The sequence below is a fragment of the Bombus pascuorum genome, chromosome 10 (genome assembly GCF_905332965.1).
Source record: "Bombus pascuorum chromosome 10, iyBomPasc1.1, whole genome shotgun sequence".
Taxonomy (NCBI): domain Eukaryota; kingdom Metazoa; phylum Arthropoda; class Insecta; order Hymenoptera; family Apidae; genus Bombus; species Bombus pascuorum.
Window position 1 is genome coordinate 13,718,742 of NC_083497.1, and position 15,805 is coordinate 13,734,546.

The 15,805-nt window shown below is 39.0% G+C and overlaps 3 protein-coding genes across 4 annotated transcripts in view; 1 reads left to right on the forward strand and 2 right to left on the reverse strand.

Moving 5' to 3' along the window:
• LOC132911077 (potassium voltage-gated channel protein Shaw-like) overlaps window positions 1-13,544 on the reverse strand; it is a 63,219-nt gene extending 49,675 nt beyond the window's left edge. The window contains exon 1 of the mRNA XM_060967467.1: window positions 13,322-13,544. Coding sequence (XP_060823450.1) covers window positions 13,322-13,334 — 13 coding nt within the window. The 5' untranslated portion in view covers window positions 13,335-13,544. The remainder of the gene's footprint in view (window positions 1-13,321) is intronic.
• LOC132911091 (optineurin-like) overlaps window positions 1-15,805 on the reverse strand; it is a 428,401-nt gene that overhangs the window by 331,474 nt on the left and 81,122 nt on the right. The window lies entirely within an intron of this gene.
• LOC132911052 (uncharacterized) overlaps window positions 1-15,805 on the forward strand; it is a 56,329-nt gene that overhangs the window by 32,695 nt on the left and 7,829 nt on the right. The window contains exons 11-14 of one of the 2 annotated variants that reach the window (XM_060967384.1): window positions 162-173; window positions 668-961; window positions 1,610-1,913; window positions 3,866-4,138. In XM_060967384.1, the coding sequence (XP_060823367.1) occupies window positions 162-173; window positions 668-961; window positions 1,610-1,913; window positions 3,866-4,138 (883 nt within the window). The remainder of the gene's footprint in view (window positions 1-161; window positions 174-667; window positions 962-1,609; window positions 1,914-3,865; window positions 4,139-15,805) is intronic. The other variant, XM_060967385.1, reaches the window with a different exon arrangement.

Sequence of the window (15,805 nt, forward strand, 5' to 3'; positions counted from 1 at the left end):
TTTCAAATTCATATATGCGTAGTGGAAAATGTCGAGGACATTACCACGAATATAATCCTGCGAGAGAGCATAATTCTATTTCTACTTATTTTACATAAACTTAGCTTGATTCTTGTTAAAATTATCTGCTAAAAATTATCTTTTTTCTATCAATCTACCAGTGGATTTTTAGCGTAAGACATTTCAATCTTTCATGTATTAAAAAATTATTCCTGAATGTTATATGTGAACTTTGATATAGTCACTTTCCATGTTATTCAAGTTCCTGCACAGTGTTACCTTTTGGTTCTTTGTTATCTTATGTAACTCGCATATAAAAAGTAAAGTAATCCTTGTAAAAAATATTCCCTTCTACGGGTATTGGACACTGGAAATTTCGTCCTTCGCGTCCCTGCCTAAGTTGCACGATGAAACGTTTAAAAAATGCTAATCCTTATATCTCGTAAAGTTTTACGAGATGTATCCCATCAGAAATTCGCCTCTTAAACGTTATGATTGAGATAATGTCGAGCAGCACTCGTTCGAGAGTCAAAACCGAAGCCTTCGATCCAAACGCAAATTTTAATATTCGTAACTGAAATCTCGTAACTGAAAATACCGCGAAACCAACCTGTAATACTGGCATAGCGGAACAACTTTCTATCCCATTTCCATCGTTTCCATTTAGGACAAGAACGCTGCCATAACAGGCAGCCTTCCACGAAGAAGATCGCGCGCTGCGGACGACATAATGTGTTCGAGGCTGAGTCCGGGTCGTTATCAACGCAGTCCAGGACACAACGGACAACGGACGATGATCGTTGAGTCGCAGAGCCCAGAAGCTAGATTAAGGGCTCTTTCAGCGGAATCGTTGAGATCCGTGAGCCCAGGGAGCGACAGTGTCTTCTACAGCGAGGGTGCGGACCAGTGCTTGACCGCCAGCGCCCTCGACGCTCCCCATTGTCACCATTGTGGAAGAGAGGTAAATTATTCACCGTGTTTATTAAAGTTCCTCCTATGAAAGGAAGGAAGTTCGAAGGCATGATACGATAGGGGCAATAGAACATTTGTAGGAGGTTTCAAACGATATTCTTCCTTCTTTTGTTAGTTGATGGTGGATTTGAAGGTACTTTTTTTTAGTATATTTAACTATAAATAGACGAAGCCTGTAGTGTATAGCGTAGTTTAGTCGTTGCTTGAGTCTTGAATTTCTTCCTTTCTTCCTACTCGTTTCTAACGAACAAGCCCTTAACCTGTTAACTTGCTCTCTCAGGCGTAATTAAACATATACGAAAATTAATTATCTCTGTGCGGATCTGTTTTAATTTTTTACGAAACACAGTGATACACTAACGCTACAATTACCAAACTTTGAATTTGGATTGGCGGTTCTAGCGTTAAAAGACAAAGAATCTTTGATTTTCGCATTCCGAGTTAACAGGTCGGAGAATCACAAAACGCTGAAATATCAGCTTTAACTTAAATTCGACTTAGTTTGATTAAAAATTAACCTCCAGCAAACTACCAAAAAAAAAAAAAAAAACAATCTCGAATAGATCTGTCTCTCTATCTGTCGGTCTATCTACCTCTTTTCTCTATCGTGCGTGCCGTCGTGTTGCTCCACCTCGAGGTCTCGGAAGAGATCGTTCGACCGCCGGCAGGTTTCGCGGACTCCCCGGAAGGACACAGGTCCTCCACGCCGAAGCACGTACCCGGCCATCGGCTGTACAAGAAGTTCGACAAAAGGTATCGATCGGAGGATCGAGGAGACAGAAGGCACCGACGCAGCAGCGCTGGTAGATCGGACGTCCGGGCGAAATCGGAGGAAAGGGTGGCCTCGAGACGAGGAAGCAGAGGATCTATCGACGATACAGCCTCTGGCAGAAAAAGGCTTCACGCGAGGAGCACCGACGTCAGTTTGGAGATACTTACCGGTTAGTACGATGTACAGAATTAACGTTGCAAAGAATGTCTATCGTACAGCATGAGTCACGTAACCTGTCCGTCTTGAATCGCTTCTAAATTATTCGGTTGAACAGAAAGTTCGTTTCGTTTTTCGTAGCGAGATGAATCCGAGTTTAAACAATGGCTCTTAATCTCAATCAAATTGATCCAGCTCTTCTCCAACTGATCAACCGTTATCGATTAGTTAACGATCGACTTTATAGTGTAAAACAAGCATTTTTACATAACAAGTACTTGATATCTGTTGGCCTGATACAGATGGCGGAAGGACATGGAAAGGAATGATCATATTGTGATAGAAAAGGACACACGTAAAGGAGAAAACACGTCCTTTGGTTTAGCCGTAAAAATGGAACGAACTTTCCATTCATCCCGACACGTGGTCTACCAAAAGATACTTTACATTGCAATTGCACGGTGTTTCGTTTGCGAGATATCAAGGCTAGCTTGAACACCTATCTTTATGTGCTAAAATTTAGAAGAGGAATGAATTTTCTCGTAAATGATACTTCGTAATATTTATCTTGCACAAACAATCCTCTTTTTCTTTGTTTTGTCGTGGCTTCTAGAGCATCCTGTACGTATCTGGCTTATCTTTTGGAATATACTCTCGAAGTATCGTAAAGTATCGGTGGTGTAGGAGATAAAGGAGTAGATTCTAAGAAAAGATAGCCCGGATCTAGGATTGTATGAAGGTTAGGGTTTTGCCAATACATCGTACTATGAGAGTAATGGGAAAGAAGTCGAAGGCGAGGCAACGATTTCAAAACTTAGCACCTTCGAGGAAGATTTTACGACTTGTCCTCCGTTACTCGTAACAACGGCGTGTTGGTTCTTACATTTCGATTATTTCTATCTGTAAAAATATCTTTGATTTAAATAAGACGAAGAAGGTTTTTGAATTGTAAAACCAAATGTCGTAACGAGCAGTTTACATTTTCGTACAACTAAATTTCCCATAAATACATAAACATCCATATTTAGATTGTAACAATCGGTAAAAACTGCGACGTTAGCTCTGATCATTACGTATTTATGTATGTTTTATTAAGATATTCCCTTGACGGTGTCGTAAAAAAGCGTGTGAAAAAGTTCCGATGCGAGAACTCTATTAACTGCTTCCACATCTACTGGGAAACGCGTTATACGGGTAAATGGACGTAGCGAGTATTTGCGAAACGAGCATAATAAAGGTAGACAGGTAACGCGCTTGTAAAAAGTTACGTAATGAAACGCGATTTAAAACAAAAATTTAGTGAACACAGCGCTCATTAATTAAAAAAGTTCGCCCCGATTCTCTCGTACCGTATATCTTCCTTGGAGGTGATTAGTTGTTTCGGTGTTTGTTAAGATCCAATAAATTTCACTAAGATCCGAAGAAATAAAGTGTTAATTTTCTTAATAGGTCTGTTTCATTCGCCTAATTTTACCATTACGTGATAATGGAATATAATACCTTTTATAAGGTAGAATTAAAAAAACAGGACATTAATAAAATTAAATTTAAAATTACGAAGGATAATCGCACGAAGCTGCGGGATTGTTAAATTTCATACGATTATAGAAAATTTCAGGCTATTCTAAATACAATATTAAAGGTAACGACAGGAAAAATTAGATTCTCCAACGCTTAGTAAAAGTATAACCTTCGTATTTACGAACAACAAAATTGAATTCATAATTTCTTTATCGTTACACTTGAAATATTCAAGTTAGATCTTCTGGGAAAAGTTGTTTTACGACAATCTTATCGTACTTTTTCCCCTTCGTCCCTCGAATACTTGCCAAAAAAAGTAATTCTATTCCATATCCATCGAGGAAAGTATCATCTCTGGTAAAAAAAAGAACGATATTCTCGTTCGAAATTTATTGTGTCCGAAGTTTTCTGTCTAAAAGTTGTTGTTCTTGCGTCTAATAACAGGTCGGGAGGACGAAGACACGTACGTGGAACCGTACACGAGCAGCGAATGGATTTACATCGGCGATCTCGAGGAGAGTCACGTGTGGAAAAGGCCAGACAGCAGAGACGGCGACGACGAAGTTACGGAAAGTATGGCTAAAGAGAGAAGGGGCTCTCAGGAATCGACGGAGAGCGAAAGAAACTTTAGGAAAAAGTACCAGGCGACGACGCAGAGGATAGTACACCGAAAGATAAGCGGGGAAATGTATAAAAGGATACAGACCAAGTGTTTCGGTGAGTTGTTGGACTGCATTTTCTTATTATTTCGCCCTCGATGGAATAGCCAAACTTCTTTTATTAAGTGTCGGGACGAAATTCCCTGCTTCTAGTTTCGTAGTTTGCAGCACACGATGGCAAATGCATGGGAATTATTGGCAAATGTTTACTCGGTCACAATGAAGTTAAGTTACATCATGTGGTTCTTCGTGTCTATAAATTTCCTATATTTATTAATATCGAATAATCAATCTGCTGAATAGAATGTCCTCGATTTGCACGGAATCTGACTCCTCGGACTATGTGGATAAATTTCAACATAAAGGTTATTCTTCTAAATATACAGGAATATTTAAAATGAAGGTTTTAATCAAGGCTAAAATCGATCGATTTATAACGCAGTTTGCTCGTTGCTGCTTGTTTATCTGCAGTGTAATTTCAACGATACATAGATTATAAAAGTAAATATCAAACTTTAGGTTCTGTTATTTTACCAGAGATCCAAATATTTTAACGGTAGAAATACAATACGGAGAGGAAATAAATTATCAGAAAGATAATGATAAGGAGACTAGTCTTGACAGCCCTTTATAACTGCTTGTCGAAGCCACTTACGAACGACGAGCAACCTTTTCATAATGAATTTTAATCCTGACGAGCGTCGAAAGTGCTAAATACTTGGTTTTTAAAATAAATCTGATGCTGGTTCAGCGATATGTCGATTACTCCAAAATAAGAATCACCGTTTTAAATAAATTCCACTTAGCGCACTATATTTAACGGTGACGTTCGCAATTGGTCTCGAGAGTAGTTTACACAAAACTGATTGCTCTTTACTCGGAATTGTGCTTGTTCCTCAACGACGGTTAAAACGATGGCTATTACATTTTGATAGGAAAATATTTACCACCGCTCGTCACTGGTAATCTATGGTTTGTATGGAATATCGATAAAGAGACACCAAGTTTCTAATGAAATGAGCGAATAATTGTTGGTGAGTTCAAAATTCCCCGCGACACCTATGATAGATCTGACGTTATGTTTGCGTAAATATTTGCTAAATTCATCTTACAATGCACAACACCTTAACGCTGTCACTAAATTTATGCCCTCGGCCGTGGAGATTCCGAGGATCATTTACCATCCTCCAAAGATGTTACACGTTATACATACGTTATATGCTGAGTGCAGACACGCTCCTCGAGATAGTTATGACAGAAAAGAGAAATTATACACGATACGTCATACGAATAAATCGAAATTTTTCACGTAATAGGAGACTGGAGACGATGCATGGGTACACGAATATACCGGAGGTAGATTTACGGTGAACTCTGTGCTCGTGTTTGCATTGTTCTATGACACAATGCATGTAATATATATTTAAAGCGTTACAAGTAAATTATCTCTTTTATCCGTACAGAAACATTCTTTCGTACAGGAGAGTTTCCTTCGACTATTTCAGTACGATACACGGAATTTAGACAACGCGACAGGCCTATAAAGAATTAAGCATGTAACGCACGGCAAAAACGATTGCGGCATACTTTTGAAATTCATACGATAAACTATGTATAAGTATGCGAAATATGAAGAGAAACGAAGGTAAAGTGAGATGTTCGAAGGTACAACTAATATAGAAGCGTCGGGTACGGATATAGGGTAATTTTTGCGATCGGAAGGAATGCAATTGAAATTTCGAGTATTCCTATTTTTCTAGTTCGAAGGAAGTAACCGACACTGACGATGATTTTGAGAAAAATGACCTTTGGATTTAGTATTTAACGAGCAGGCATCGATTTCACACACGTACGTTCGATGTCAATGATAATCTTCAGTTTCAATGCAGACACAGCCTCCTTACTTAATATACCTATAGATAAACTATTTTCGTCTTACCTGGCAACAATGTCTCGGTTTAAGCAAAAGTTGCAGATGCACCCTCTTGACATAACACGGCAAATTTGTATTCGAGTGTATCACTTCCGTTGGACAGCAATTTAAATTACATCTTCGAACGTTATATTTAAACTTCGACACTTGACAGAAACCAAGCATGCAGGCAGTTGAAATTAAAATTTTTACGCAAGTTAATGGGAATGGGATTGAACATCTGATGGAAAACAGATGGTGAAAATGGAAACCGAAACAAGCTTCGTGTAACATCGAAATAATTGAAATTTTAGCATTTTAAAGATCGATACTGAAAATTTCATAAATAAAATTGTCCCATTAGATCCATCGATCTGATATTACAATAAAAATTAGATTAGCAGTGAACTCGTATGAAACTAGTAAGTTCTCTTAAGTCGAAAGAGCTTGTCCGTAAAATTTCGTTTAAAATCGAATCGTTGCAGCCGGCTAGCACAAAAATAATTTGTCTATACGCATATTAAATAAGAAGGCCGTATTTCCATTGAGACTGGAGGATGTAACGGTGTATATTTCGGACGTACGAGAAGTCGATGCCTGGATGTTAAATACTAAAAGCCATTTTTCTCGGAAACATCTTCTGACGTAGAATCAAATAGGCCTATTTGAATTAACACGGCAAAGTAGACGTCGCTTAGATCTATCCAAAGCGTACAAAATGTATACGTCGAAATGTAGAAATTCCATTGACGACAGAGATAGAGTGCGAGCAAAAGAGGGAGAGGTTACTGTAACTAAAATTTACTTCGCTATGAGGCAACGCATCGCTGAAGAATGCCCTGGTACAGAAGGAGATCAGACAAAGAAATCGTTGCCATATCGAACGCCGGGACGTGGGTGGAAGAGAGAAAGTGAACGGTAGCAGATGGCTTTCGTGGAGGTAGGAAGAGTGGAAAATGTGCTGAAAATGGAGGGCGGAAAAGAGACGGCCGAGAGAGAGCGAGAGAGAAGAAAGAGGAGAAAAAAGAGGGAATCGTTCTTCCCGTTTCTTTAAATAAGCACCGCGTAATACTCTGGCTAAATATAATCGAAACGGCGTAGCTTGAGAGAAGGACGCCGAGCGTCGTCGGCTGCTACGACGCTTCCACGATGCTTGTGCGTCAGCTAGGCACATGTGACGAATAGGTCGTTACTTGATTAGAATAGGCGAATCCTCGAATACAACAGCTTCCCTGGTTCTAGCCATTGTCAGAATATTATAACGACCTCTATTAAACTTAATGGCAAATGAATTTCATTTGATAATTTACGATTATAGAGTTGCGGATAAATCGTATCAGGCTGTACTATATTTAGGGATTCGCGTATTTCGAGAACGGATAAATATTGTTCGGTGTTACGATTGCCCAGTTAACTAGGATTTCAAGCTGTAAATTTTACTATACAGAGTATCGATGCTTTATTTCTCATCGTTCCTTTCTCTTCGTTAAGTAGTTTCGTAAGAAAAGTCGTATAGGCGTAGAGCGAACCTGTTAAACTGCGTCTTTGTCGCAATATTCTAAAGACAATTATGTGGAAATATGACTATACAGGATATATTAGTTGGCAAGAGTATGAATGAAAACAGCAGATTGTTGACAGTACGTATATCCATGTTTGAAGTTAGTAATGCATTCTGAACGTTTATTCGTAGGTCAGCATCGTTGTTTACTCTGCAAATATTTGCAATAATTAACGACTTTCGGATAATTGCCGATTCGTTTCTTTGTCCGATTATACGATACAAGGTCGCAGAATTACGTTATTTAAGCATACCTTAGGCTTGTTTCGTTCTGAACTTTTTACAGTGCTCTTGTAAGCGATTTTCATAAGTAATTATGTATACACGCCGGTATGTACTACAAGTGCCAGTAATGGCAAATATTCCAGACGTTATACTCTGCGCTTCCATAATAGGACGTTGTTAAATATTCTCTTAGATGATTCTCGCGAAGGAAATACCAGTGAAGCAGTTCCACGGAAGAAACTCTGTCACATTACGTAGTAGGTTATTATCAAAGACAATATGACAAATCGCTACGAAACGTATCCATCCAAGGAAAATCGATACGAAGAAAAACGCGAATGTCTCGTATATCCGAAAGCAAAATTAGTTCTCGAACAAACTCGAAAAATAATTTTAGCCTAGTAAAATAGCGTTATTCCAGATATTCTGAAAACATCCAAGCGTGGTTGCTGCGCGCTTCCTCCAGTCGGTCGAAACAACGACTCCCCTCGTCGATCTCACTCCTCCGTTCTTCTATAGTTCCATTTGAAGACAACAATCGAAAACCGCATCGAGATCCCTTTCCCCGGTCCTCGTTTCGCTAGAACACACCGGAAGCATCGATCGGGTATCATCGAGATACAATTTCGAGCGCGCGGAGAGGAAGAGAAAGAAAGAGGGAGAGGGAGGAGTTGATTCTATACGTGGAAGCTTGATTCGCGGCCGTCTGAATATTGCCGCCGAAGTTAAACCGAAGTGGAGTGAGGCGTGAAGGAGAGAGGAAGAAAGAGAGAGAGAGGAAGGCAGGGAGGGTGGCGTGGAAGAAGCTTTTGGCTGGCAGTCAGTGGGTCAGGGCGGCGAGTCGCATTCCACGAGCTGGCCGAAGGCATCCTCTTCGGAAGAACAGAGCTTTCCTCTGCGTCTGACGCGTTCCGCGACGCGTGTGTATCCTGCTTTCGTATCTCGTTCGTGAACAAATCGAGGCGTGGACTTAACGCGGCCTTTTACGGTAGAAAAAGAAAGGACGGCGAGCGCGTGGAAAAGACGGTGTACGGTGTACACCGGAAATCCTCCGCTTCTTCGTCGTGTCATAATCCATGATCGAAACCGCACCGTTAAAGCATTCGAGAGTGATAGGGAACGAGGAGGCGAATAGACGATAGCGCGGTGGTGATTTTTCGATCGCCGGACAACCCGGTGGATACGTCGTTCACCGAAGAGTACGCCGAAAGTTCGAGTAGGCTACGAGAAAGTCGCGTAGCACTTGGAACGCGTCACGTGGCCGGACACGCATCAACACGCGAGATGGTGTGCGATTGCGCGGCCTCCGAATGTTCCACGGAGCTTGGAGAGGACGCGTCCTTGAAGAGGGCCTTGGAGGAGCTGCTGAAGTGCATGCTCAGAGTTTGGTGCACGGAGGGTCAAGCCCTTACAAGGCTCGGCGCGGACGTCCATGGTAAATTAATTATTCTATTCGACGCTTTTTAAGAGACAAAGTCTTGCAGAAAAATCACGTTTCTTGCGATACGGAAAGTTATCAATTCTTCTGTGAATTGTTTCGTCCCACTTGCTTGTATCTAGAGGAATTCGATTTCTGTTCGCCCTTTCCCCGATGTATTCCCAGTTACATGACATTTTCCAATATTTAATATTTATTCAGCGAAAAATTGAACCGGTTGAATGGAATAACAGATAACGTTGCCAGTGGTTTTAATTAAACGGGAAGAAACATTTACAGTTTAACAAGTTCCAAATAACGTGCAAATTTTTGTTCCTCTTCGTCCATCTATTAAAAAAAAAAAAAAAAAAAAAAAAGGAAAAAGATACATTGGAAAAGGGACATTACAGAAGGTAAATATTTTTCCATTTTACACGTAATAATTTACTCGTGTGCAACACTTTTTCAAAAATCACATTCTATTTCATCGCAACAGAGAAATTCGTGATCGATGCTCGTAAGTATTGTAAACAAAGATTCGATCTCATACAAATAGAAAAATACAAAAAAGCTTTTAACTTTGGAAAGAACGGCAAATTGGCTATCGTAGTTTGCAAAGTGAAATTTCATTAATTTCTTTATCGGCGATCGATCCTGCATTGTGCGTGATACGTGCTTGTAAATATCGAACGGCTCGCTTTCACGAACCGAGACAGGGTGAATCAAAAAACCGGAGAAGTTTCCTAAGTGAATAATTAAATTGGTACCCTCCCGAATGTTTGCCAGGTCAGAAGGAAATCCTCCGTGGCGTCAAAGTTTATGTTATGAAACGTATCCCAAAGCGGTTCACTTTTCTACTCTTTGGCTTCGAAACTTGTACGTATAATGCTACTGGTTCGGCTTCGAAATTCCCTGGTGAAGCTGTTTTTGCAAAGACTTTTACGGAGAACCATAAATTTCCTTTAAAACCGGGTTTCCTTCTCTCGAAATTGTTTTCCAAAGTTTTCCAATAAATTATTTTATCGTAAGAAAAGAACTAAACTAATCGTATCCGGATTTAAATGTGTCGTCGTTCTTTATCGTATAATCCGAGATTAGAAATAGAAATCATTTTCAATATTCTGTCGAACGAAATTGATATCCAACTGAGATTATTTTTCAACGATCTTGCAACATAATTTTCTTCTTTGTTCGTTAGAGCTTTTTATTTTAATGTTATTTCAATGCGCTAGTTAACATAGCTTAACGCAACTCACACAGCGGCACGGATGTTTTCGATAACACGTGTAATGAAAACGTGAACAGCGATTATGCAACGACCATTAATCGCTGTTTTATCGAGTTGTTAATACGTAAATACGATTATTCCACCTGATTAAAATTATCGAATGAACATTTTTCCACAGAACTCGTTTCACTACACTTCTCCTGTAGAAAATTTAAGCGATCATTTTATACTCTTCCCCAATATTCTTTAGTCATTTGTTCGAACTTACGAAATAATTTGTTTTTATAATTATAATTTGTTTGTAAGGAGAATGTAAAAAAATATGAAAACCAATATTCTCTTCAGTCAATAAAAATTTCTATTTCTTTCGCCATCGTTTTCGTACAATTCGATCCTCGAATCTTTGGTCAAAAGAAGTCACGGTCGTCACCGATAATTATTTTCTGCCTGACCCTGAGGCAATGGCTCGAAAATATCCACTTTGAAAATCAAGGTACAATTTTCGTCTTGTAACCGATTTATCGAAGCCGCTACGACATCGAACAAGGTGGCCATTAGTCTGCTTGTTTCGTCCAAATTTGTCCGTGGCGTGTACTAATCTAATGACAATAAAATTAAATTTCCACACCAAAGATGATTAGGGCTTACCTGTAATTAGTTTACTGTGTACGATCTTATGAACACGACCCGCATAATTAACTATCGATAGTAGCAGCTAATTTCCTCAAGTGCATCGGAACGATGTGTTTTGAACGAGGGTTGTACATGTTCTACAGAATCTTCACGTTCTTACTCTGAAAGGGGATTTACACCGATAATGGGTGTCTTTTAGTTTTACAGAATGACATTAGAAACGCTACTACGAAGAAAATTTTGAAGAATTCGGTATAACGTAAGAGCTGATGAAACATGGAAATCTAGTAACACCATGCGGTGAACAGTGATAATTAGGAAACAAGATACCGTAAATTTTATTCAAAGGGTTTTGTTTCCCTTGCACAAAGTAGCAACTACCAGGTACCGGAACAATGCCAATTCCGATATTCAGAAATTTAGAGAGAAACGTGATTGTCGTCGGGACAATAAAATCGGAAGTGTGCCAAGTCGATGGCACGGCATGGTTTGGTTGTCATTAATCGAACAATACGTGCCACTGTCAATCGTACCTTTATCGCGATCAGGGTCATGAAACTAAAGACGTGCCTATAGAATGGCTTTGCCTTTAAAAAAAACTCGATATTTTTGGATTCTTTACGCACGCATTTTCTATGCTAGAAATTTCCAAAGAAAATTGATATATTTTTACGTAGATGGACTTTTTGATTAGTTTGACTTCGTTCTGCCTACTTAAATTCGCTTCTGCTTAAAACAATATCGTTTGTACATCGTTTTCGCTAGCAGCGTCAGTTAAAAAATTTGTCAACTATACATACAGATGTATATTCATACAGAAGAAATTAATCAAAATAGCTGTAATTTGAGGTTTTGAAAGGAAGCGTAAATCTTTTCACGCCAAGTCATATATAATACTTGGCGAATATCGTCTGTGACTGTAACTGTAATACGGTAATATTGCGTCTGCTGGCGACAACCTATCACGAAAGAAATGAATTTCGCGCTACCTCGAAGCCATCGTGGTTCCATTGAATTCCTTCGGCAATCCACCACCAAACTCACGACCAATTTCCAATTCGTACCTCTTGAATACAATAGCGCCCCTAGTAAATGGCATGCTACGAATTCGTATTTTCACTTTAGTCGAAGTGAGCGAAAGCGAGCCAAGCGAGATATTTACCTACCCCTGAGCGTGTCGTTCACGCTCCCTATTAAAATCCATAACAACGTCGGCTCTCCCCCCTGTGAGACGCAACAACCTTGGAATGCTTGTGCATGTCGCACGTGCGAGAATTTCCGCCATCAGGAAAAAGACGACAAAGCGATCTTCGCTATTTCTGACACACCAGCTGCGAAAGGGGTTGGGCGGTAGTTGCGTGTGCCATCTTTATCGCAGAAATAAAAGGAAGCCCTCCGTCTCACCGTCTCTCATCGACGGTGCAACGATGATGAGACAAAAAGGCTATAAGCTCGAGCACTATCGATTACGTTCGACGCCTGATGACGCAAGGACTTGATTATTTTTATGGCATGATGTGTTTCTTGATAATCTCGTCTCGACCTGTTTTCCTTCGACCTGGATTTCGACATTTTCGACCATGCTTCGACACGGTTCCATCGTTTTCCTGCTGTTGCCTTATCTTTCTCTCTCGCTTTCTCTTGATTTACACAGTTAAACATATACATAGGTACCCTAACTCTTTCGAACGCGAATTTTTATACCACTTCCACTCCGCCATTTCTATCTCATCATATTTCATTTATGAGCATTATATCGTAACAACGCGAATTGTCGTTTGAAATATGCAATTAGCGCTAAATCTGCAATCTCAACGTTAATTAATTGCGCCAAAGTAAAAATAACAACGAAGCACCGCCGGCTGTTGTTTCATCGCAACACAAAGGGGAGAATTTAGTAACTGCATTTAAGAATTAAGTAGAGCAAGAAATATTAATTTCTAAAGCTCACGATGAAACGTAACAATGCGTACGTTCGCGTGCAGGAATTACCACATTACATTTCTGGTTACGAGGAGATCCGTGTCTGCGTGTATTGTGCATTTTAAAATTAAGCCGCGACGAAAAATAGGTAGAAATTATCGTGGAATTAAATCGTTTCCTTCGTAAAATTGCCTCTGTCGTTGTTAGAGGTAATACGAAAATCGAAATGTGCAAATGTTAATGAACAACGTGCTAATTAAAACGAATGCGTATCGAGTTCCCTTTGCTCTACTAATTTAATTGATTGCGTCTCTTTGTAAGTGTTTGTAAGCAATTACTTACATCCATGGAACATTTGATGAAGATATTGTCGGACGAAGCCGTGATGGGTACTCGATAATCGATTTCGCGTAAGACGAGCTCTTGCAGTTTAAGGGCAAGTGTAATTATCGGAGAATTCGAATGCGCTCTACGCGAATCTAATCCAACTATTGCGAAATAATATCAACAACGATTGTTGCAACACGGAAAGATAAAGATCAGGAACTGTGAACATTCTTTTTAGTAAGATGACCGTTCAAACATAGCGATTCCTAAGCGAAAATTCACATTTCTAAAATTTATACCTGAAGAGATTTCGTCTGGAATTTATTTCTCACTCCGTCTCATCTTCTCTGATTTAATCGTTCCGCGAACGAGCTTCTTTTAAAACGGGTGATTCGCATTCCCAGTTAGAAGAAAACAACGATATAGCAACAGCGTGTCGCACGCGTCTCTGTTTACACGCACACTACTTGTTAAGCGTTCGCGTAATCGTGAACTGAATTGAGATCGAACGGTGGACGAAATTAAAATAAGACAAAATCGGTGCGTCGCCCACGAGTGCAACGTCCTACAAAAATAATTGCTTGCGTCATCGTATCCCCGACGTGGCGAACGTTGGAAGAGACTATAGCTTCTATCGTACTACGTATCACTAACAACTTTCATTTTCGTATTAACCAAGTCACGTGCACTTCCCTCTTGCCCCGTCGCACGAACATCGAGCGACGTAAACTTCAGAAAACATTGACATTGTATCTTTACGAAAAAGAGTATCGTACAGTGTATACAAGCGTTCTACTTCTTCAAAATTCCAAGCTTTAGAAAACAATTTAATTCTTCCATAGTAAACTTATGAAGAAAAAGACGAAACTTTGCTTTTAGAACGTAACGTTATATCCTACATTTGATATTATTAAACATTTTACGTCTCGTGAATTAATTTTTATTTCGTCCCTTCGAGCAGAATATCTCGTATGGCTGCTTTCAATATTTATAACTGAATATATATCGTTTCACGTAGAAATGAAAGAAATTTCTGTTGATTTAAATAGACATCTCCTACGTTCGCTGCCATTTATCCATTTCGTATCTCTGAATGGAACGGTTCGCAAACTGAATTCTACCACGACTCTTTACGATGCTATGGCGTTCATGCGACTATTTGAACGAGGCATATTAAGCGTGTGTTTTCCGATATTTATAAGCGAATATCGTTTCATACGAGAGGAAAAGAAACGGAATTTTCTTTCAGAAATATAATATATAATGTAAGAGTTTCGGTTACGTATTTTTAACTTCGCTTCGTGTTACGTCATTTCTTGTTTTACAATTTTTAGATATAACTTTGCAAACGTTCATGCCGAGAAAAAAAGTGCAAAACAAATACTGAACTAAAAATGCATTTATTTATGTAGCTACGACGACGTAGACCGTCCCGCTTTCATTTTATTTTTACCCAGTATTCCTTTCTATTTATGCGCCTGCTTTGGGACGTGCATAGTACTCTCCTCCCTCTCTCTCTCTCTCTCTTCAAATCTGCAAAATAAACGTCGCGAGTTACGGAAATTTTTTATCTATGAGAACGAAAACTATCGAAACGTTTCCGATTCTATGCTCATTCGTTGCTTTTTCACAAAAGTATCCGTCGTGCTTTTGTTAGGAAAATTTTTTCAATATTCGCCGCACGCGTTCCTTTGCAAGAATACAAATCGTATAAAATATACTATTATAATTAATGTTAATGCGAAAAATATCGTTGTACGACCCAAAGATCATTCGTACGGAAAGCGAATCAGAATTTCTCGCAGATATAGGGAAAATGAATTGATGCGTGTTCACGGAACAGTCACGTCAACATGTAAATTCATGAACAAATGGAATCGTGTACGCGTGTAAATTCGAATTTCACTTCACTTTTTCGCAGGAAATTGGAAACAATTAATTGGACAGCGAGACCGACATTAATTTAATACGACTAATTAGCAATTTCAAATATACCGATGAGATTTCTCAATTATATGAAATGCCTAGAAATGAGCCGGAGGATCGGTTGAAATGGAAGAGCGATTGAATAAATGAATAATCCAACGCAAACGATAACCTAAATAGATATAAGATCCTGAAATATTCTTGGATAAATAATCGCGAAATGCAAATAATAAATGAGCACGGATATTTCGAGACTCCTGTTCGTTAGAACCATAAATTCAATTTTAAGAGAGGAATAACATATAATCGCTGAATATTTTCATGAAATATATAATTAACAACGATGCTTCCAATTCTTAAAAATACCATGTTTATATTCCATCAATTTTATAATTAAAGAAACGTTATTTCAGCTTTGGATATACGCGTTATCAACGTGTTTATAACGAAAAAGCTCTAGTTCGTGAAATAACCAATCGGTGAAGTAGCTATAAATAGAAATATATTTTTTCCGCTATCCGCACTAAAAATTAATATTGTTCCTCGCGCCGTAACTTTCATTCCAAATTTTAA